This window comes from Electrophorus electricus, chromosome 4 (assembly GCF_041902795.1).
Source record: "Electrophorus electricus isolate QZ-2024a chromosome 4, ASM4190279v1, whole genome shotgun sequence".
Taxonomy (NCBI): Eukaryota; Metazoa; Chordata; class Actinopteri; order Gymnotiformes; family Gymnotidae; genus Electrophorus; species Electrophorus electricus.
Genome location: NC_137500.1, coordinates 23,903,214 through 23,927,231, shown reverse-complemented (window position 1 = coordinate 23,927,231; position 24,018 = coordinate 23,903,214). Strand labels below are relative to the sequence as shown.

The following is a 24,018-nucleotide window of genomic DNA, read 5'->3' as shown; positions in this document are numbered from 1 at the left end:
TTCAGTGTTAAATATGATAACTCTGCCGTAGCTGCATAATGTAAGAAATATTTGGAAAGTTAAATGAACATGGTAAATTAAATAAAATACAACTTCTCATCAAATCTTTAACAGCATATTTAAAATTTAATTTCAGGTATATTTACATTTACGGAATTTAGCAGACGCCCTTATCCAGAACGACTTACAAAAATGCTATATATACACATACAGCATATTCTCCATTAGTAATCAGTAATCTAAAGAAAGCACATTTTCTAACCAGTAGACAGCCATTGGCTGTTTTCGCACTTTTGTTTCAGGGGGGGCTTCAGAGGCTTATAAGAATGCACAAGAACAGTATAATTTCCTTTCAGCGCCTGGCGCATGCGTATTGAGCCGTCTTTCAATATTGTAATTTTTTTTTAACGAAAATGGCTGCCTCACAGATTTAAGCTTCAACGCTCCAGGAAAAATACCTATTCAACAAACCGTAATATTTTCAATCCAAAATTAAGAAACGTCTGTAAGCGTTCCTAGATGTTTAGATTTTGCGGTAAATAGAGTTATGCCTTAGTTTCAAGGATGGAAGATATATCTGTTTCATATTTAACCCTTTGCATCCCAAGATCCGCGTACAAATGAGGTAAAGTAACGCTTTTATTCGCTGTAATAGGCGTTTTAGTGACATGTTTTTTAAATCATATCCATTTGTTCTTAATGTTCGTTTTGTCAGTATATGTAGAAACAATAAATCGCTTAAATATTTGCATGGAGGTAGACAAGAAAAGCATTAAATGACAGAACACATCGACGCGGTTGCGTAGGAAATCTTTTGTCGGTCTTTTTTACGTTTTGCGTTAAGTGCATGTGTCTGTTTCAACTTATAATACAGTGTGGTCTACCTCAAGCTTAATCTTCGACATAGTTTGCAATTACCATGATGCTATACCCCTCCCTCCATCTGCCTTACGTATTTGTGTAGGCTTTTTGCGTAGACTGTGCATTTCTCTTTGCTTTACGCTTCGACCCAACCAAAAAGAACACAAACGAATTGTTAGTGTAATACAGCACTTTTAAAGTCTTGAAGTGACTTGACGTATGAACCGATGTTACTAAGCGCTAAGTTACCGTAGAATGTTTAAATTATAACTTTCTCAGTTTTCTAACACTGACACCTGTCTTTGTTTAACATTTACGCTAAACATTCGCGCTGACTCCCTCTCCACCTGTATTTTATCCACGCAGAAAATGATGCATCAGGTAGCCAGTAACAATAACGACTATGTCTTGGGTGGCCTACCTGAAGATGGCCAACATCCAAGCAGTCATTTTGAGTTATGCACCTCGCAGTCCAGCAAATTTTACCCATCTGCCCCACCTCCCCCACTGCAGCTGCCCCTGCCCAACTTGCCCCCTCTGCCACAGGCCATGATCAAACCCATGTCGTGCCAGATGCAAGACTCACAGAATGAGTTTCACCCCCAGCCTGTGCGGATGAGGGGCACCGAGGTCCCAGAGGGCTCCAAGAAGAAGAAAGGACTAGGCAAGACGGGAAGACGAGGGAGACCTGCGGGTACCACCAAGTCTGCCGGGTATCGGACCAGCACAGGTAGACCGCCGGGCACCACCAGGGCGGCTGGCTTCAAAACCAGCCCAGGGAGGCCGCTGGGGACGACCAAAGCTGCCGGGTACAAGGTCAGCCCCGGCCGACCCCCGGGCAGCATCAAGACCCTGGCCAAGCTGAACAAGCTGGACTATAGTGCATGCAACGGCGCGCCGTTCCCGTACTCACTGATGCAGAAGCGGGCATTGTGTGAAGCTGCAGTCAAAGAGAAAACCACCAGCGAGTGAGGGCAGTCTTTTCTATTTATTGTGAGAGCGGGGTGAGGACAGTGAGAGTACATGTCCTGGATTGTCTCTGATGGTCGCTGCAAGTGGACATCGCAAACTGCCATTTGCATCAAGGCAGGACTTGAATATGGGGGGTAGAGGGTGGGTGGGTGTCAACAAGAATTTTGATACTTAGGCTTAAAACTTACTATGTATGCGAAAGTGTTACATTATGATCATTTTGTGTATCTATCCAAAGAGCATTAGCATTCACTCTCACTTTTAAAGGAACAATAAGTAGATTTCCATTAAAATGTAATTAAATATTAAATAAAAAAAACTTACTCAATGGTAGTATGTGTGGAATGTTACACAGTGATTAGAAGTGCACTCTCATAGTGGGTCTCAAAGAGGGGAAATGCCTTTTTTAAACTTCCTGTTCCAGTGTCGTGAAACATGAGACCCACAGTAGTGTGACTGACAAAGAAATCCCAGAATACCCTGCTTATTGCTCCTTTACACATATGTTAACCTACTGTACAGATGTGCATGATGGTAGTCTTGTGAAACAAAATCACAGTATCTAAGCCGACATTATATTAGACTTTTCGGCCAATAGTCTAAACACAAGTCAATCAAAAAAGGAAAAAAAAAAGCTTCGTGTTGTTTTTAATCTTTGTTACTTTTGATAATGTTACTGCTTGGATCATTGCTATTCTGTAGCCACACCTGATTTCATTCTGAATTTAAAGTGCTAATGAATCAATAACCACAGACATATTTATCTTTTTTTCCCCCCCAATGTGTGTATGTAAATGCTATGCTTGTATTGTCTTTGGTATTACGTATCTTTTATTTGTATTTATGAAAAACGTGGTGCCCTCTTGACATAGTGTTGAGTGGTTTTTGAAGAATATCTGAATCTCTTTTTGTGATGAGATTTAAATTATCAATGTAATGCTTTAAGACCTATTTTGTAAATGTAACTGAGTCGATATCTTAGTATAACCTGTAGTTCTTCCCCAATATACAATATTTATATTGAACGAAATCTGGAATGCCTTGTTGGAGCAAACAGCCTGGTTGAGTTTTGTTATAACTCTTGCAACCAGCTAGTGTTATGTGAGCAAACACACGCAATCTGCTAAAAATAAAACTAATCTCATTCCAATGGTACCTACATTAAAAACCCGGTAATGGATCACCAAATTGCTCGTACCGTTCACTTAATCAGAGTATGTGTGAGTTAAGAATACTTGTGCCTCGGTGTGCTTTTTGGTGAGCTTCCTGTTAGTACAAATCACTGCGAAAAGTGAATTATTTCTAGAAATTCTACAGGAATCGTCCTTGCTGGGTCTGTCTCGACCGGCCCTATGCAGCGGACAGTCCCAAGGTAAATATCCTTAATAACTGAAGCTGGGAGTCAGGGGGAATCCATTAGACTGTGTTTCAACTCTCACTGGCTTACTCTCCACGTCTGTTATGGTAAGCTACTTCCAGATCCATTAGGCTGATATTAAGAAACGGTCTGACGATTTGCTGTCTTTATGTCGATGTTTTAGTGCGCGCAAAAAAGGAAAAGGCCTGAGTCTGAACAAAGACCACAACCCCGGGAATTGAGTCTGGTTTGGACCGGTCTTGGCCAATAGCGACATTTTCCTTCTGTCTCCTTAAAAACATTTCAGTTGGACCGTACAAAACGTAGTTAAAACGCAAAAACACACTACACAGGCCTAAGTGAGTTTATTAGGATGTAGGCTAGTGTTATAAATCCTCGCATCTAGCCATCGAAAACTGGTCGTGTGACTGTATCAGTTTACTGAGATAGTACAAAAATCAAGTTGTTGCGTTTTACCTCGGGACACGACAGCCCTGTCTCCCATTATCGTGGTCTGGATAATCTAGGACTTGTTAGGCGACAGTAATGCTTGGCCTGGCCTGTTTTATAGGAGCCCAAAAAACCTTTAAAACTGCGCGACATTGACAACCAAATAGCGCATCAGTTCTTATAATAGTGATAGTTATAGTGTTATTATACACGTTACAAGCTCCCACCGTGTGTAGTCGTGACCGTGAGCATGCGATGCAAGCTTTAGTCGTCTAAAATGGAGGAAGTTACGCCTTTGTTAGGACAAGGAAACACATGACGTTAGGGTTAAAAAGCATTGCCTTCGTCCTTCACATCCAACATACAGAGTATGCCTGTATTATGCGTAAGTGATAGTTCAGGACGAATTAAAACCCATGTCAGTATCTTTCTAAATGCGTGCAGCGAGCTACCTGTGTGGGATTCGTGGGGCTTGTGCAGTGGCCCGGCGCGTGCAAACGGGGGGTTGGGGAGCGGAGTAGCGCTCGCTCTCCCCACCACAGTCCGGGCTTGCGTTAACATGACCAGGGCCACTCGGGAGCAGCAGAAACAACCATGCATCTGAACTGAAATCGCTCACGTTAAAGCGCACTTTGGATTCGTGCACGTTTGCACTGTCTAGATGATTTGGTGGAGGCGACGAGTATTCGCTAATTTTTGTCAATGAATGAATCTTTTACAATAATTTTTTGGAGAGGAGCGCCGCCGATGAGGCGATACTAGAGTAGGAAGAATGAGTGCTAAACCCGGGCCTAGTGTCGCTCCTGCTGGGACTCTCCAGATCCGCTTTCACAAATTGAAAAAAAGTGGCTCTACGTGTCCAAATTTGAAAGGATGTCGAAAGGTTTTGTTGTGACCGAGCCGTAAATGGTAAGATTCCGGCGACTTTTTTCTTTGATCGGCGTTATTTGATGTTTCAAGTCGTCCGTTTTTAAATGTCTTCGCCGTGGCTTAGATTTGCATGTGTACTAGCCTTGCACTGGTGTTAGTCCACGCTTAGCTTCCTCGAGACTTACACAGGATGTCAGCAGCATACCTTATTGTCAATTTCAATCAGGTGTATTCTCAAAAGGTCATTTCAAGCTGTGGCAGGACCATACTAAGTATTTCTGTCCGTTTGATCTAGCGTTGCGATTGATAGTAGCTTTGAATGGAGCTATCTTTGTCTTCTCTGATGGGTTCTGACATGACGGCCTAACGAGGTATTCTAGCACCGTACCCGGTAGCATGGTGTTCATGGTTGTAACCCAGCGAGAGCGGACCGTGTGAGACTTTAAAGAACAAGAATTTCTTATGAGCCAAATCACCTGGATTAGGCTGTTTTACTTCAAACGATCAACATTTTTGCTTCGTATTAGTCTGTAGTTCCAGTCGACTGAATCAGTCCTGTATTGCAGGTAGTTTGTCGCTGTGGATGGATCTCTCACCTTTAGCCCTTTAGCTCACTTTGAATGTATTTGATTACATATCTTTTTATATTAAAAACATTATACATGTATATAATATTTTCATTGTTTTGTTTTTTTTTTGTTCAGGATGAAACCATGACAACATGAATCAGTCATATAAAGTGGCTGCCAGAGATGGCTCGGAGTGTCGTCCTGACCTGCAGGACCCCCGGGCGCACGACAGCCGCATCACTTCTTGTGGACTCCACCACGTGGGGAAACGACAAGCGGATCAGTCATCCACTGTGCGTCTCCCGAACTCGGGCTACAAACACACTGCCCAGTTTTCCTACAGTCAGAGAGAAGCTTCTTCCAGCTACAGTCCGCTCCGCAGACTCCAGGACCTGACAACCATGGTGAACAGGCCCGATAAGAGCTTACAAGACAGAGACTTCCATGGGCGTGACAAGGCTCACTCTCACAGCCCTGCGGCGGGTTCTGAGTTCGGGTTCGGCCCGGTCCGCTCGCCCTGCTCCCACGCTCATGGTACCGATGAGAGGGCTTACAGGAATGTCCAGGATCTGGACAAGAACGGTTTTTCCCCCGTGAGCTCCGACAGCCTGGAGCACTTCTCTCCCATCCCCAATGGCTTCCTACATTTCGAGTCGAGTCTGTTCGACAGTGGCGACAGTAAAGATGACAAGGAGGAGGAGGATGACGAGGAAGAGGAGGAGAAGGTGGACGAAGACAGGGCGTCGTTCAAACCTCCATCTAAGTCGAGGGATTCGATGATTGCAAGGAGTTCTGTCGGCCCAGCAGACCTCAACAGACATGAACCCTTTGACCCGGCCCCTAAAGACCCGCAGCAGACTCATGCCGCGGCCAGCCCCCCTCCGCTACCCGTCCACGTCATGCTGGAGGATTTTGACAGCATGGATGACCACTCGGACAGTGAGTTTGACCTGCCCAGCACTGAAAACTGCGCGGCAATGTTCAACTCCGGTCTGCCTCAAAGACTGAGCTCACCCTGTGACACCCACTCAAGCCCTGTAAGCTCTGCATGTATCCATTTTTCTACACATCTATTGAACCAGGGAATGTTCTTCGAACACAGTGCAGCTTAGCTGTAGGGAGAGCTCCCAGGCGCCTATAGGAAGCACACTGACCACGATGATTATAACACATGAAAGCAATATTGAGAGGACTGCACTCTCCACTTACTGTGATTAATACATTCCAGGGCATTCAAGTGATGCAAACAATAACTGAAAACACAAAGTAGATGATAATTTAGGCACTCAGCTACGAAGTAAGTGGCTGTGTTACAGGAGCCCCAGAATAATCTTAAAACTGTAGGAGTTCATAATAAAATTGTGAAAATCATGTGGTGTGAAGAGGATTTTACTGTATTAAGTTTGCAGTAAAAAGCTTGAGTAGGCAGCGTTACAGTGGGTTAAAGCAGAAAAGTACTTCGGCAGTCATTCACTTCTCTTTTCAACAAAAACGCATGTTATTGCTACAAACTGTACAGCACTCTGATTACATTTTACAAGCTACTATCATACTCTGTCAAGCAGAAACTTGCTCATTTCATGCTTTCTAATTTTGTCTCTCATGAGATCTTAATATAAAATAAACCAAATGATAATGTAGTCTCTGTGGTGAAATGGAACAGTAAAAGTTGAAATTAGCCTGCTTTATTGTGGGGCTGAAGAACAACAACAACAATAAAAAATTGTATGCTCTCTAGTTGTACCAGAGTACAGTGCACTCAGCATAGTTGTGTCAGGTGTCGAGAAGAACCTTCCTGCAACTAGCAGGTTGTTTTATCATGGCAAATGACATGCTTTCATTTAGACCTTTTAGCACTGGTCAGTTATCTGAAATTCAGATTATTAACCCATGGAGCTTGTTCAGCCCTTATTCCACTGCCTCTTGTACTTAAAGAGGCACTGCGCAAAGCTGCTTATCTATGTACTGCATGACTGTCATTCAGGAAAAGTTGGAGGAGAGACTGGAATGGATTCGGTCTGTCGTCAGGTCTGTTTGAAGCCTGGAGTGCTCTGAGATTTGTGGCTGGGTGCATTCTGTTGCAGAGTGTAAAAAGGAAGACACTTTACCATGAATTCAATGGAAAAAAAAAACAAAAACTGACCTGCAAATAAGGGTGTTAACTCGTGGCGCGTACACAGGGCACTCCCCCTGCGGAGAGCAGCTAATGGAGTAAGAAATAAACAGAGATTTATTACAGAATAATTTATTATCATGTAACGTTAATAAAGTTTCTGGTGCCAGTGTCATGTGGTCAGTGGGTAGAGCCAGTCGCTTTAGTTTGAAAGAGGCAAACCAATACAGAGTTTATTGTTTTCTCATGGAAATATTTATACAATGGTACAATTTGTCTAGAACTACAGGCTTCAGCTAATGTCATCCCTGGTCTATAGTGGTTAGGCCAGCAGGGAAATGTCAGAGTAGCAAAAACCATGTTAAGTAATGTACTGAAGTTTTTCTCTGTGCATTCTGGGTGGACTTTATGAAATGCAGATTTACTGTTTATGTGTTTTATCCATTTATTTTTCAGTCGAACAGTCCAAAGAAGAAGCCTCTCCCGGGGGTGAAGTATGCTGTGGGCGATGTTGTGTGGGCCAAGTTTAACCGTAGACCATGGTGGCCTTGCAGAGTGTCTATAGAGCCGCTGTCTGAGATGCACACCAGGATGAAAGGTCACTGCTCCTGTTGATCTTTTAATAGCCCATGGAATTGTGGGTATTCATCCCGGGGTTTTTGAGTCATGTAACGATATGCCATTGCTAGATGTTACATCACAAGATGATGTTTGAGCATATCATGAGTATAGTTAACTGTTAACTAAACATCATGAGTATAGTTACTGTTAACTAAATAATATCATGAGTATAGTTACTGTTTCTAACGAACTGCCCCATAATTTTCTACAATATGCCTATGATATGCTATCCATTAATGTCTTGCGTAAAACATTTTGGATAAAAATGTTGCATTCCACATATGCCATAGCTCTCAAAATGAATTTGTGAAATTTGTGCACAGTAAAATCACAGCAAAACAATGATATATTTTTGTACATTTAGCATTTATTAAAAATGTGGCGTGACTGTTTTGAAGAAGTGTTGTCTGTTCCACCTTGTAAGCAAACATCAGAAAGGCCCTTGTGATTTGTATCGTTTCTGGTAAAATCTTATGCTCCGATATTCCGTCACAATACATGAAAACATTAAAACCACGAATGATTTTGAATAAATCTCATCTGCTGCTGGAATTCCCTTAATTATCTGTATGTGTATGTGCAGGCGGGGGTGTTTTTTTGTTTGTTTGTTTGTTTTTTTGGCTTGGTGTCAGACATTTTTGAGTTGAAATTTCAATGTCTGTTTTAATGACATTGATTTTTTATTTTTTTTTGATAAATCAAGTGCGTTTAAGTCATTGTCCTGGTATGATCAATAGTTCTTTTGGGTTTGTGTGGTGTGCTCTTGACTGTGCCGGACGGTTCTTTGGGATGTGTGGTGTGGTGTTGAGACTCTGTGTCCTGGTGTGATGGATGGTTCTTTGGGTTTGTGTGGTGAGGTGTTTACCGTGCCGGACGGTTCTTTGGGTTTGTGTGGTGAGGTGTTTACCGTGCCGGACGGTTCTTTGGATTTGTGTGGTGAGGTGTTTACCGTGTTAGACGGTTCTTTGGGTTTGTGTGGTGAGGTGTTGACCGTGCCGGACGGTTCTTTGGGTTTGTGTGGTGAGGTGTTGACCGTGCCGGACGGTTCTTTGGGTTTGTGTGGTGAGGTGTTGACCGTGTTGGACTGTTCTTTGGGTTTGTGTGGTGAGGTGTTTACCGTGTTGGATGGTTCTTTGGGTTTGTGTGGTGTTACAGAGCCCAGTCGCAGGCCCTGCCGCTTGTACTTTGTCAGGACCTTTGGGGAGATCGTGGACCAGGCATGGGTTTCTGGGAAAGCCACGCATCCTTTCGAAGGAGGCCATCAGTTTGACAAGCTCCCGGTGCTCAGACGGCGAGGCAGACAGAGAGAGAAGGGCTACAAATACACGGTACTGTGTGCCTTCAGCATTTACTTCCTTCATTCCTCTCTTTTGTTTTTTGTTAAAAGAACATTTGTCAGTGCGTCTTGTGGTAAATCTCCGCGCTTGTAGTAGTCCAGGAACCGATGGGTTTTATTACGAAGTCTCTGACCTTAATATTTTTTTCAGCAGAAAAGAATGTCGCACAGTGCTTGATCTGATCACTGGTGGTGTGTTGTACTTCTGCCGCAGGTTCCAAAGCGCTTGATGCCTTTGTGGACGACCAGCGTAAGAGAGGCTGAGGCTGCCCTGCCCCAGGCTGTCAACTGCCAGCCTCCTCCTGCCTCTGTGACGGATGTGCACATGCTCATTACGGAGGAGAGGTCCACCACTCCAACCTGCTCCGCCACCCTCCCGCTGGCTTCATTGGGCTCCGTCTTCTCCAACGGACATGATCTTCCAGCCACTAGCTCTGTGAAGGAAACCAAGGAGGAGAGCCAAAAGAAGTTATTCACTAAGAAGAAGAAGAAGAAGAGTTCCGTGAATAAGAGTCCAGTTAAAGTGAAAGATGGGACGTTCTCTAAGTTGATGTCGAGCCCCGTTACGGATGTTTCCAGAACTCCTGCTGCTCCTTTGAAGGGCAGCGAATCGGATGGCAGGGATTGTCCTTATTTGGACATTGATACAGTCCCCAGGATACTGTGTCCCAAACGTTCAGAAGAACAGCCGGAAGCAGGACTGGAGAAAGAGCTTGGCGGTGATCAGAAGGCTGAACGCATAGGTAAAAAAACTAAAAAAGGCCGTAAGGTGGAGAAAAGTGCGGCATCGAAACGCACATCGGACAACAGCCGCTCCGCCGTCGACAGCCAGGCGTCCGCGGCTTCCTGTTGCAGGCAGCTGGGGGGCGATTCGCCTAGTTTTTCAGATGGCTCATTTGAGATGCACTCATTCTACCTGCCCATGAGCTGCAGGCTCATGACCCGGGCGCTGGCCGCGTGCGAGGGGGCTGGCGCAGGTGGCCCGGTTGACCCCACTTGTGAGCCCTCATCCCTGTCCCCGCTTCCTGGCAATGAGAGCAGTTTGCTGTCCCCTGTCACAGACGCGTCAGAGAGCAGCGGGGCACGGTGGCAGGTGAAAACGGCCCCCGAAGAGGACCCGACATGCCCACCGTCCTTGCAATGCAGTGGAGCTTCGCCAAGTCCTACCCTGCTGAAGCTTACCAGAGTCTGGTCTGATAAAGAGCCTCAGAACGGGCCTAGTTGGAACGCCAAGGAGCCCAAGGTTGAACCCGTGGAAGCACTCATCAGTACCGTCAAAATCAAGAAAGAAGAGGATGCTTCCTACACCTCCTCTTCTTCCTCCACTACCCACTCTCCACCCCCATCACCCACAGACACTTTGCATGACGTGAAGGAGCTCTCCTTCAAGTCTCTGTTGAAAGAGGAACAAGGCTCCGACGAGGCGTCGCTGCGTGCCGAGTCCGACTACAAGTTCAGCACTTTCCTCATGCTGCTGAAAGACCTGCATGACAGCCGAGAGAGGGAGGGAAGGCCCCTGACCCTGCCACCTGCGCCGCCCGAATCCCTCATCAAGCAGGAGCCCTCGCTCATCCCCACATCGCCTGACGACCCCACCACCCCCGATGGAGCTCGAGACCAGGGCCACGTCCCAGTCGCGGCCCTCCAGAACGGTCCACAGGGCAAAACGCCTGCAAGTGCCTCCAGGCCCGGCAAACCTAAGGCGAAGTCCGGAGGCACAAAGGAGGCGCAAAAACACGAGAGCACCAACAGCTTGGCTGCTCAGTGCCCCGGCTCCAGCAGGCACGGGAAGAAGCAGGGCTCGCCGGTTGAGCGTGAGGTGCTCGGGGCGAGAGCGGCAGCACCAGAGGAGCTCTCGAACTGCCACTCCGAAGGCGGGCAAGAGGGCAGCACCAAGAGCGCGGTCTCCACAGTGGCCCCGAAAAAGCGATGGCAGACGTTCGAGGCAGAAGCTGTCGAGAGCACCAAGCCAAAGAGTGACCAGATCGGCCCTCTGGTGCAAGACAGGGTCAGACCACCCTCCAGACTGAACGGAGTGTTTGAGGAGAGCTTCCAAAGCTCCGAGTTGATTGCGGCAGAGAAGAAGGAAGGTTCTGGTGAGTGGTACGGTTGGGGAAATGGTACCACTTTATGGTATGACTAAATGATCGAGGTATGTGCTCATGGCACTTCTAACAGGCAGTGAGTTCTTATCGCAGTTGTATCATCATTGATGTGCTTGAATTCTCAGGGGTAGGAACTAAGATAAGATTCTTTGGGAGGGGGGAGTATCAAGATTTAAAAAAAGGCTATCATGGTGAAAATCTGATTAGTGGAGAGAGACTTAATGTGAAACGATATTTATGTTATATCCTGCTCCATTAAGGTACTGAAAGTGAATGTTTGTTTGTTTTTTCTGCTCCTAATGAAATGCTGTGGTTATCTTGGTAATTAGTCTGTGATTTTATGATGATACATCATTAACAGCAGCAGTCAGCAGACTGGAAGTTCACATGTTAAGTTTTGCTAGGGCAGAAAGCCCCCAGCGACCCACCTTACTTGAGCTTCGTGCTGCGGGATGTTTCTCTTGAGATATCTTTGCAGGGCAGTTACAGGCCCAAGTTTTAAAATGAAGGTACATTAGATGTTGGTTTCTTATTTTGTGAAGTTGGTACCTTTTTTTCCCACAGAGAGCAAAAGACTCCGGAAACCGAGTAAAAGGATGATTGAGTGGGGTGAGGAGTACGAACAGATCTTTTCTCCAAAGAAAAAACTGAAGAGGACCCCAGAGTCCTCTAAAGCAGTAAGACAGATTGGTGCTGAGCTTAAGTGGTGCTTATTTTAGACTGCATAGCCTTCCTCTTGTTTCTCCTTAACAATAGCAAGCAGAACGTTTCATTCTGGTTAATTGTGTAGAGTCGACACAGTAGAATAACCCCAGTGACGTGCCGCGATTCTCTGCAGGGGTCCTGGATTAATAACACTAATGTGGGGCAGCAGCCCTTCGAACCTAAACCAGCTGACTGTGTAAGTTCAGACGTAGCTCCGCTGCCAGAGCTATTGACGGCCGGTCCACCCCAGCATCCCAAGCAGCAGTTTACTGCAGCTGTACTGGCCCACGCCCTTCCTTCGCCACCACCCCCGTTGACGCCCTGTAAAGCTGCCTCACCCGAAGCGGAATCGCCCGAAAGGAAAGCCGGTAAGAGGCGGGGCTTTGCATACTTCGCATGGCACCGTTGCGGGTCTTGCGGGTCGTCTCCTGCTGTTGGTAACTGCTGCCCAATCTTTCAGCCTCGTCGGAAAGGAGGAGACCGCGGAAGCCCACACACAGAGCACTGGAGTGTGCCATTGACGAGGAACTGCTCAGGAACCCAAAGAAGAAGGTGAAGACTAGTGCAGTCTATTTTTTTTAAAAGGGGGAGGTTTTTGGGTTTTTTTTGCACAACATTTACCCCTTTTTTCTCTGTACGTTTAAGGAGTCTAAACAACAGGGTAATTGGCCAGAGGAATCGGGTGTCTCAGACTTCAAGGTAGTGGTTTGATTTTTATGTGTTAAAAGCTGCCTGTGAGCGCTTGCGTGGTGAATCGATTGGGGTTTGTTTTTCATTCATGTCTTATTTTGTCTTAGAAAAATGAGGTTCCCGGGACCACTCTGTCCAGCCCACCTTCTGTATCAGGTCAGTATTCTTTTTTGCTTTTGCTTATATAGTTTTTCCCTTTTGTTGAGTAGTTTTGATTTTCCTTGTTTCTTCTGCCAAATTTGGAGGGGTTCACCGTATCACTTGTTGTCTAAAGGAATTGCCCCCAGGTCAGGCGATGTGCAGACACCTTCCTCGGCTGAGCCGGTTTCACCGAGCGTGCCTCACAGTCAGCAGACTGGAGAACACTGCAGCCCTTCTGAGCCAAGGATGGAGGAGCAGAACTCAGCCGACGCCCCGGGACCTCTAGGCACAGAGATCAGTACTCCAGGAACTCTGGTCACAGAGGTTAGAAAACCCAGAACTTTTAGGCACAGAGGTCAGAAACTCGGGGACCTTTAGGCAGAAAATATAGACCACAAATTTAAGTTAAAGTACCATATAAATATGGTGTCATTTAAATTGTAGTACCATATAAATATGGTGTCATTTAATTTAATGTATCATAATTATGGTGTTTTGTTTTTTTGTGTGTCTTTTATTATTTGAAATTATGGTGCAGAGAAAAGTAGGGTAAAGCAAATAACACCAGAATTACAGAATGGAGTACAAAGTTGTAATCATCATAAGTAACTAATGTAGTTTAACTAAAAGTCTTGCTAATGTTAGCGTAATTAATGAGTGTAGTAACTAATGTAGTTTAATGTAACTAAAAGTCTAGTTAATGTTAGCATAATTAATGAGTGTAGTAACTAATGTAGTTTAATGTAACTAAAAGTCTAGTTAATGTTAGCGTAATTAATGAATAGTAACTAATGTAGTTTAATGTAACTAAAAGGCTAGCTATGTTAATGTAATTAATGAGTGTAGTAACTTATGTAGTTTAATGTAACTAAAAGGCTAGCTATGTTAATGTAATTAATGAGTGTAGTAACTTATGTAGTTTAATGTAACTAAAAGGCTAGCTATGTTAATGTAATTAATGAGTGTAGTAACTTATGTAGTTTAATGTAACTAAAAGGCTAGCTATGTTGTGCCATTACAGAGATCTAAAATGAGCTAATTTGCAAACAAACCATGCATATCATCAAAAACGTCCCTGGTATTGCCCATGGATTGCTACTTAAAATTTGCTAGATTGAAGTATGTTGCACGACTCTTTGCACACGTGTGTTTCAACAAAAAGACCCATTCAGTAAGTGAAAATACTGCTAGGTCAGCAAGAACCACCACATTAAGCAGCCTATATTCCACGAGGTGTTTTAAAGGTTTTGACAGAGCTTTAAAATGCTAAGAGAGCAATGGACACAGACAAACAAAATGTGGTTCTAGGAGTCTGCATGGTGTGATATCAGTCTAATATCTGTCCGAGGTCTGATATCTGTCTGATGCCTCTTTCACCTTTGCAGGTGTTTGGCGCAGCACTGAACGAGGGTGTTCTCTCTGCGAGAGACTCGCTAAGCACTGATGCTGGGTTGTCTAGCAACAAGAAGGTGGGGGAGAAAGGTGGTGCTGCTTCCCTGAAAGAGAACGTTTGTCAGGTAACTGATCCTTGGATCAGCGCATGTGGCATCCTATCATTATGATACTTGCACGTAAGTTCCTCTGGATAAGGACGTCTAATAGAATGAGAGAAATGTAAGTTTAGTTTAGACCTTATACTACTTTGCTACGTGCGACCCAGCCACAAAAGGCCTTGATGGTCAGACCCTTTGCTGAAATAATTTGGGTGGGCGCAAGATGGTACTTCATGGACTTTTGAAGTTCAACATTGTGTGTGTGCTTTCCAGGTGTGTGAGAAGACGGGTGAGCTGCTCCTGTGTGAGGGACAATGCTGTGGAGCCTTTCACCTTGATTGTATTGGCCTCAGCGAGACTCCCAAGGGACGCTTCATCTGCCAGGAGTGCACTACAGGTGAGTTCCCACTTCGCCTTCAGCAGTGCACGCCAGCTGAGCACTTTTGGAGTACTCGCCATTCCTAGGTGACTGCATTTAGATAGACAGATAACTGTACACATTCGTCACTGCACGCAATACTAGTACAGGGCAAGGAAATTTGGAGTGTTGAGCTGCGTGCCATGCGTTTTGCCCATGTTCTTCTCCAAGGTGTGCACACGTGTTTCGTCTGCAAGAAGCCCGGCGCGGATGTCCGGCGGTGTATGATCCCCGTGTGCGGCAAGTTCTACCACATGGAGTGCATTGTGAGGCACGCCCCCACAGTCCAGCAGAGCCGCGGGTTCCGCTGCGCGCTCCACGTCTGCCTGGCCTGCTACATCACCAACCCGCTCAACCCTTGCAGCTCCAAGGGTGAGGCCCAAGAGATCACCACGCTAGTGCGAATAGCCTGGGCCACTTTTTTAAAAGGCTGAAGTGACACAACCACTCACCAGGGATAGCCTAATTTCCAGTGACTGGGTGGTGTTGAGCAGTTTTCAAAGAAAGAGGCATTTAAAAATAAAATGTGAGAGAAAGTGAAGAGGATTCATTGAACATGAATACAGATAGGTCCGTTAAGACTGATCGGAAAACAAGAACGTCTCTGTTCATTTATTTATTCAGTGGTTTATTTTGGTTCTAATGACTGTTATGGACCTGCAGATCCCAGTTGGGATGTGTTCTAAAAAGGCTTTTTCCTTTTTCTATTCTCTACGGGATCTTTTTTTTTCTTACTTCTTGACTCTGGTTGTATTTGTGTGTGCACGCTGCAGGCCGTCTGACCCGCTGCGTGCGCTGTCCTGTGGCCTACCATGCTAATGACTACTGTATGGCTGCGGGCAGCGTCCCCCTGGCAAACAACAGCTTCCTGTGCCCCAACCACTTCACCCCCCGCAAGGGCTGCAAGAACCACGAGCACATCAACGTCAGCTGGTGCTTTGTCTGCTCCGAAGGTCTCTCCTCCTGCGACAAACGGGCTTCGTCATAACTGCATCAGATATAAGGATTAAATCTCGTGTGTGTGTGTGTGTGTGTGTGTGTGTGTGGGTGGGTGGATGGTTGGGTGTGGGGTGTAATATTTGTCATGTGCTGTAGGGGGCAGCCTCCTGTGCTGTGAGTCCTGCCCTGCAGCTTTCCATCGCGAGTGCCTGAACATGGACATGCCCAAGGGGAGCTGGTACTGCAACGACTGCCGAGCAGGCAAGAAGCCCCACTACAAAGACATCCTGTGGGTGAAGGTGGGCCGCTACAGGTGAGGGCGTCTGCCGGGCCCGCTCCGCCTTGCTTCCCGAGATGGACACGGCCTTCCTGGGTTTGACAGACCACGTAACTCCGCGTTTGCAGGTGGTGGCCAGCAGAGGTGAGCATGCCCAAGAACGTCCCAGAGAACATCTCGCGCATGCGGCATGAGGTGGGCGAATTCCCAGTGCACTTCTTCGGCTCCAAAGACTACGTGTGGACGTACCAGGCACGGTGCTTTCCTTACATGGAGGGCGACGCCAGCAACAAAGAGAAAATGGGGAAGGGAGCAGACGCCGTCTACAAGAAAGGTGCGCAGCTGAAATCGGCCAGCGTTCCGGGAGGGAGGGGTGGCTGAGGGCTCTGTAGGGTCACTGGATCCGCACGGTCCCGTATTTTTCTCGTTCACACAGCTCATTGGCTGATTAGCAAGCCCCCTTTGAAATGGTTTTCACTGAGTAGGCAAAGTACTGAACATGATGGGTACTGTTTGTGTGTGTGTGTGTTGGAAGGTGTTGATTAAATTAAAGAGCCATATCTGTCTGTGTGTGTGTGTGTGTGTGTGTGTGTGTGTGGCTTTGTGTAGCATTAAATGAGGCAGCTGAGCGGTTTCGGGAGCTGCAGGCAGAGAAAGAGATGAGGCAGCTTCAGGAGGACAGAAAAAATGATAAGAAACCACCGCCATATCGACACATAAAGGTACGTCCCTCACCCTGTATAGGCCTTAAATGGTACATCCCACAGGCCTGTACAGATAGATAAAGGTGCATCTCACGCCTCTGTACCGGTATGTCCCACAGGCCTATACATACACCTACTCATATTTTAATCGTGCTCCAACTGCGTTACCTGATCGGTGTGCTCCAGGTGAACCGTCCGGTGGGGAAGGTGCAGATTGTGACGGCGGACCTGTCGGAGATCCCGCGCTGCAACTGCAAGTCGACGGATGAGAGCCCGTGTGGCATGGACTCGGAGTGCATCAACCGCATGCTGATGTATGAGTGCCATCCGCAGGTGTGCGCGGCAGGCGTGCGCTGCCAGAACCAGAGCTTCTCCAAGCGCCAGTACAGCCCTGTGGAGATCTTCCGCACGCTGTCCCGCGGGTGGGGGCTCCGCAGTGTCTCCCACATCAAGAAGGTGCGTGATGGTGTCGGCCTGCTGGGTGGTCTTCTTAAAAAAATACAGAAATAAATACATCCTTGTAGCTTTCCACTGTGCTGGGTTTGAAGTTTAAATGATAACAGGTAAATGTACCCAAAATATCCTACTGCAGTGGTCAGTGTTGTAATAGAAGGGTGTATGTCGTGTTGTTCCTAGTAGTGAAGGTGATCTTAACCAATGAGATTTGAGAACGGGACTGCCTCATTAATTATTACACTTGAGAAGCATTAGTGTCATTAATTGTAGTTTAAAGACACTAGCTCTCAAGTCTGTAGGAAAAGGATCGAATCTGAAGTGACTCTCTACTGACCCTTCAGGGCGCCTTTGTGAGCGAGTATGTGGGGGAGGTGATTGACGAGGAGGAGTGTCGCACACGGATCAAACATGCACAGGAGAACGACATCTCCAACTTCTATATGCTCACGCTAGACAAGGCAAGGCTCTACAACACACACACATGCACACACACGAACACACACACACGCCTGTTCTCATGCTCCTTCATCATCCTATCTGAGGTCTGTTCACCAAGACTCTCTGTCTCTCTCTCCCACTCCCCCTCACCTGATGTGGTTGTCTTTCATAGCAGCCAGATAAACATATTACTTTATTGCTCCCTGAAGTTGGGTGGGGGGGAACTACCTAGATTATAGGGGTGTGACTCCTATATGCTTCATCCATTTATAATCTTCATTCAAACCAGTGTGCTGGAATACAGAGGTGGCACAATACAAACTTTCAGTGTCCAAAAACTTTTGTCCAAAGTCCAAGAGCTACAGCGATTGCCAGTAACATCTAAAGCACACATTACTCCCTCTCAATTACTCTTTTTCTCCTGCGACACATTTCTTTTTCCTGTGTGTATTGTCCTGTCTCACACGTGTGGACTCTCTCATCCCGAACCGTGTTCTGGCAGGACCGCATCATCGACGCAGGACCGAAGGGTAACCAGGCTCGCTTCATGAACCACTGCTGCCAGCCCAACTGCGAGACACAGAAGTGGACAGTGAACGGGGACACACGAGTGGGCCTCTTCGCCCTGGAGGACATCCCTGCAGGTGAGCGGGACCCGGTTTCAGGACATTTCAGCAGTGTCACCTACACGTTTCCTGTCTCCTGGTGTGACTCGCCACCTTCCTTGCAGGTGTGGAGCTCACCTTCAACTACAACCTGGAGTGTCTTGGCAACGGGAAGACCGTGTGCAAATGTGGCGCTCCGAACTGCAGCGGCTTCCTGGGGGTCCGGCCTAAGGTATAGCAGGCAGCATTATTGATTATAGATTACTGAGTATAGATCAGGGGTGGACAGCACTCACTGATGGCACCCATCACACAAGCATGCGCACACCAAAAACGTTCACGAGTCACATCGAGTCAAGCCTCAAGTCTTGAGTCCCCGAATAAGAGTCTTGAGTCGAGTCTCAGGTTCCCCTTAGAATATTTATGTTTTGTCTCATTGTTTACAGTCTAATTTATTTATGAGGTTGCTAATGTGCATTCTCAATCACAAAGACGGACACTGGTGGCTGAAGCCTGATTTAAAGTTTACACTGTTCTGCAAACTGACATTAGCTAAGAAATCTGTGGCAGTGGGACAACGCAGCACGTCGAGTTATGAGCCAGTTAAGCAAGAGTCTGAGTCGAGTCACGAGTCTTTCGCAGTACTTCAGAGGTGCGACTTGAGTCAGTGACTCAAACTCAACTCGCTGTCTCTGGCGCACACACATACACCCCTCCTGTGGCTCACTACAGTAGTGAATATTAGTGAATACTGAATATTGAAGTTTGGGTGCTGGTTGGTGGATGGTGTGCTCTTCTTCAGTTTCTCCTCGGCAGCCGACTGTTAGAGAGTTTGACTGGTGTTTCATTCAGTGATTTGTATGAAAGTTTGGTTTATGCACTGACGTTTAAGTCCTGCCATGCTCAGGAACGAGTGGCTGTCTGTGTGTGTGTGTGTGTGTGTGTGTGTGTGTGTGTGTGTGCGTGCGTGTACGTTGGGCACGCGTGTGCGGCAGAACCAGCCTTCGGCGGATGATAAGGCGCGTAAATTGAAGAAGAAGGCGGCTGTGAAGCGGAAGAGCCAGCTGGAGGTGGTGAAGGAGCGCGAGGACGAGTGCTTCTTCTGTGGCGACTCGGGCCAGATCATCTCGTGCAAGAAGCCTGGCTGTCCCAAAGTCTATCACGCAGACTGTCTAAACCTGGCCAAGAGACCTGCCGGTGAGGGGATCGCTCCCTCTCTTAGCCTGCGGCCACGTTAACTGTGCTGCTTTCAGTGAAGAGCGTCAGGCTCAGTGGGACGGATATCGATGTACCAGTTCACACACATGCTGACGTCCCCGTACCGGTACACGCACATACACTGACGCCCCTGTACCAGTACATGCACACACGCTGACACCCCCGTACTGGTACACGCACACACGCTCACACCCCCGTACCAGTACATGCACACAAGCTGACGTCCTCGTACCAATACACACGCGTACACGTGTTGACACCCCGTACTAGTACACACACACACTAATGTCCCCGCACCAGTATGCTGGGCTCAGCGGGACTGTTGCTGAGTAGAGAGTATGCTGAGGACATGTTTCTGTTCCCAGAACACACAGGCAGTGGGCAGATGACTAAATGAAGTAAAGGAATCTTTTAAATTACTGGTGATGGGAACATTTTGGCTGTGTAAAACAATAATGAGCAGTTTTTTTTTCCCTGCACATAAAGAGCGTTCAGAAGTGTACTCAAACAGATGGCTGAAATGAGTTATGATTTGTGCCTGAGAAGTTAGTTCTAAGTGTGTGTGCGTGTGTGTGTGTGCGTGTGCACGCGCGCGTGTGTGTGTGTGTGTGTGTGTGTTTTGGTCAGGTCGCTGGGAGTGCCCGTGGCATCAGTGTAACGAGTGTGGTCAGGAGGCGGCCTCCTTCTGCGAAATGTGCCCCAGCTCCTACTGCAGTCAGCACCGCGACGGCATGCTCTTCATCTCCAAGCTGGACGGGAAACTGTCCTGTAGCGAACACGACCCATGTGGGGCTGACCCCTTGGAACCGGGCGAGATCCGGGAATATGTGCCGGGCACAACCATCCTACATCCGCCGCCCAACATGGGTGGACGAGGACTCTCCACACTCAGGCTGCCCCAGCCGACCCAGCTCTACATTCCAGCCCCGAGCCGGCCCGTGTTCGGCAGCCAGCCGAGGTTTGAGGACGAGGTGGTGGTGGACGGAGCAGTGCTCCCCGCCTCTTCTCCTCCTAGGGAGGTGAAAGAGGAAGACGTGGGTGAGGAAGAGGGAGAGGTGCTGGAGGGCGTGATCGGGGACGAGGACGAGGAGCTGGAGGTAGTAGGGGATGAAGATGAGGAGGGAGACATGGATTTTGGAGATGTGGGGTTTGATGATGATGACGAGGAGGGCGACGAGTTCGAGGACGAGTGGGCTGACGAATGCGTGGACGATGACTTCGACGCTGAGGGTCTAGGGGAGGTGGACATGGGGGAGGCGTCGTAGACGGACACTGGCGCTTATCCATTCTGTTGGATATCCCACATATCCGTCTCTCACTCTCGCACTAGCCCGCCTCCACAGCTCCCGGTGACCAGCAGGAGGCGCTAGAGAACAGCGAGAGGGCCAGGAACAGGACCGAGGCCTCATTCAAAAAGAATCTCGCTCCAAGAGTGCTGTTTCTGGGTCAGTCATGCTTTTAAGCACATCGCAGCGATGGCCTACAATGACAACAGTAAAACTGATCTGGGATCAGCACCTGTGCTCAGAGGTGCTTGGAGAATACAGGCACTGGAAATTGTCTAGTTAGTGCTTCACTGAATGCGAAGCAACTGTTGAAATCCGATGGCCATATGCAGCATGCTGAGGTTTATTATGGGGATCATCTTGCCTTCTCTACCCATGTCCTCTTTAACAGCTCTGTAGAGGGGGACTGAAAGTGGTGCTGTGGCCTTTTGACCCTGTGATCAGAAGTCCAGTAGTGGGTGTAAAGTTACTGTCTGGTGCTCTTTTGTGTTTTTGTTTAGGTTTTTTTTGTTTTGTTTTGTTTGTTTGTTTGTTTTTTCTTCCACTGACTGTTTACATTTTTCTTTCTGGGAAAAACAAAAACATGACGAAGAGTGAAATCCAGAAAGTCACATGGTCACACAGAGGGCTGCGATACTTAAGTAATGATTCTTTTACAGTATCTGTGATGCACTTTTGGATATCAATCATCCTTTCATCCAAACTGGAGGCTGGCTCCATTTGTCCCATTTAAAAAATTAAATAACAATAAATTTAATAAAAAGCCGTGGAGTACTAATGAAAAGTCCTAAAAGCTATGCAAGTTATGAATGGGCGATGTTGAAAAGGTTTGCTTTAGGCACCATGCTAACTAGCCACAAATGTCCATTGATTTCACTGGGCTGACATTTCCTGAGCACGCGGTGAAGGTGTCCTGGGTGTGACAGGCGTCCTGAACCTCTTGAGCTGACACTTGATGTTGAGACACATGGGCGCTGCTTAAAGATGCTGAAAGGAGCTGTATGTGGCTGGATCAGCTGTTGTTACTCAGACACTGATCCTTACGCTCGGTGTCAACGGAAGCTCTGGCGGCAGTCTTTCAGAGAGCCCTGACTGGTCTGAACGGAGAATTGGCAGAGCAGATATGGCAGAGCTGCCAGGGTAAAACCAGTTTCAAAGCCAGTTTGAAAGCTCAGTGAGAGGCTGATAAGAAACCTTCGATTTACGAGTGCTCATTGCCTTCCAGCCGTTATCGGGTTTCATGCCGGCGAGGCACTTTGTGTGAGTAATGTCTTCTCTCTGAAGTACACCTTAGTCTACATTACCTTTCTGTTAAGGGATGCTTATGTTTGCTCACTGAGTCACCCAGAGTTCATGAATTCAGCTGGAGGGGGGTAGTTTAGCCAGTTTTGGAGATGAGTGTTGTTCTGGCCAGCAGCCACGCTGTGCTATTATTTTTATTACAATTTTTTTTTTTTTTTTTTTTTTTAATCATGCCATTTAAGTCAGTTGATATAACTTTTAAAAGATGGTGACTTAACCAATCAGGGGTCCCACACTGAAACCAATGAGAACACCCTAAAGCATGGCCATACAGTAGTTACCTGCAAAACAAGACTCTCTGACTTTTTCTGGTTATTTGGAGTGTCTTTCATGCTGATTGGTCAATACGTGCCTCGAAAAAAAAAAAGGTTCAGATGGTTAGAATGTTCTCAGCAGACTGGGGCTTCCACTGCCTCTACTCTTAGCTAATCAGGAGTCATGCTTCATATCTGGGTCTGACAGTAATTTTCAGATGTTCGATTTACAAAGTATTCTTTCATAATAAAACGTCTTTCACAGTGTGGGTGGGACAGAGGAGTGAGTTGTTCTATGTCTGTTCCATCACTTAGTCTGTAATATAGTTCACTGATGGCCCAAAGACAGCTAGCAGGCTAACAGTGAATGACACTTTATAGGAGCCAGTTAGCATGGTTGACATTACTCAGTTGAGCAGGGTTATGTTCATGAATATCAGTGTTAGCAGTATTGTGAATGAAGCATTCTTTTAAGCTGGCATTCTCATACAACTTGATAACTCATGAACCCAGCTTTGAGGCATATCTGCTGAATAAGAACCTTCACATGTTTTTTAAAGGTTTCCTCAAATAAGCTCAATTTAAGCCCTCGTGGACATTCTGAGTTGTGTTGACCATCCCTTTTTAAAATAAAGAACTTTTAGTGCATATTTGATATGCCTTTACTTTTCACTTCAACATGCTATGATGATAATGCCCCATTCCATGAAAAACAATGTGCAAGGTTTGTCATATTTGAGTATCTGTTAGAATCTCTCATATAATGAAGTGTACTTTTCCCCAGTAAAAAAAGAGACTGCTGTTTCAGATGAAGGAGAAGCATCAGTAATTTTTACACATTATTGAAAAAAAATTGACTGAGTGCATTTTGGCCTTACAATCATTCTATTTTAGTAACGATACCCATTTGATGGAATGTGAAACGTCTTACTACCACTTTTTCCTTGTTTTTTGTTATAACATTTTGACTCTGCTGCGACCATCTTTGTTAGATACTTGCTTTCCATGAATCCTGTGTATCCCTCCCAAAAAAAATTAGAACATTTCGTCTTTCTTTAGTCTGTCTATATTTATGGACCTTGTAGAAACTTTTATCCCCCACTGGTGTATTTCTTTCTTTTTTTTTTACTCTTTTGGTGTGTGTGTTTGTGTAATCTCGTAGTGGCTGAATCCCAGCCTCCTCTGGGGCCCTGTGTGCCGTGAAGAAAAAGACACAAGAAGCGGTAATCTGGGCAAAAATGTTTGCTGCCATGTTAGAAGACTCACAAACCGTACTGTACTCCTATGTGTATATTAAAATATTATAAGTAAAGTTTTACAGTAGACACAGATGTTGCTGTGACATCAAACCTGCTTGAGCTTCTGATTTGCCACCCACAAAAAGCAATAGCTTCATATTAGCCAAGTTTGCTTTCATTCCATTTGACTAGTTGTTCATAGAAAACTGAGTTAAGCTCTGGAGTTATTGAAATGTGATTTGAATGATACAGTATATGATGTCCGTTATGCTGTGTATGTTTGGCATGCATGTCAGATGACATTGGTTTTTTGGGTTTTTTTTAAGATATTCTCTGCTTTTGACATCTGTCGCTAAGTGTTTAACGCCATTTCGAGTGATATGTAGCCCACTGGCTTTCTGAGCAACTTAGTCTTGTGTGTAATATTTAAAAAAAAATAAATAAGTAAAATAAAATTATATATATACACACACACACACAGTTATGTGCAAAATAATAGCAGTGTGTTTAAAACAACTGAGAAAGCTCAATCCTCATACTAGCATTTATTTCCATATACACAAAGGCACTGGGGGCACTGCACATTCAATTCCAAATGAA

General features: G+C 46.1%; 2 protein-coding genes across 5 annotated transcripts; both read left to right on the top strand.

The window, feature by feature from the left end:
- Positions 1-350: 350 nt before the first annotated feature.
- si:ch1073-44g3.1 (UPF0461 protein C5orf24 homolog) lies at positions 351-2,700 on the top strand. Its single transcript, XM_027023891.3, has 2 exons — positions 351-625; positions 1,228-2,700. Exon 2 carries the CDS (start codon positions 1,231-1,233, stop codon positions 1,831-1,833), a length of 603 nt encoding a protein of 200 aa, XP_026879692.1. The 5' UTR covers positions 351-625; positions 1,228-1,230; the 3' UTR covers positions 1,834-2,700.
- A 372-nt stretch (positions 2,701-3,072) lies between these two features.
- nsd1a (nuclear receptor binding SET domain protein 1a) lies at positions 3,073-23,892 on the top strand. 4 transcript variants are annotated; one of them, XM_035522672.2, is made up of 24 exons: positions 3,073-3,297; positions 5,215-6,116; positions 7,649-7,790; positions 8,969-9,141; positions 9,364-11,245; positions 11,819-11,931; positions 12,093-12,327; positions 12,420-12,511; positions 12,605-12,658; positions 12,757-12,805; positions 12,924-13,114; positions 14,176-14,307; positions 14,557-14,680; positions 14,873-15,073; positions 15,475-15,654; positions 15,797-15,953; positions 16,046-16,251; positions 16,527-16,639; positions 16,808-17,077; positions 17,419-17,535; positions 18,018-18,159; positions 18,246-18,352; positions 19,116-19,317; positions 19,966-23,892. In XM_035522672.2, the coding sequence occupies exons 2-24, from the start codon at positions 5,232-5,234 to the stop codon at positions 20,601-20,603; spliced, it is 6,405 nt and encodes a 2,134-aa protein (XP_035378565.2). In that variant the 5' UTR covers positions 3,073-3,297; positions 5,215-5,231; the 3' UTR covers positions 20,604-23,892. The 4 variants fall into 4 exon arrangements, with proteins under 4 accessions (XP_035378565.2, XP_081568945.1, XP_035378563.2 ...); XM_035522670.2 differs by lacking the exon at positions 3,073-3,297 and adding an exon at positions 4,008-4,549; XM_081712818.1 differs by lacking the exon at positions 3,073-3,297 and adding an exon at positions 4,933-5,076.
- Positions 23,893-24,018: the final 126 nt, after the last annotated feature.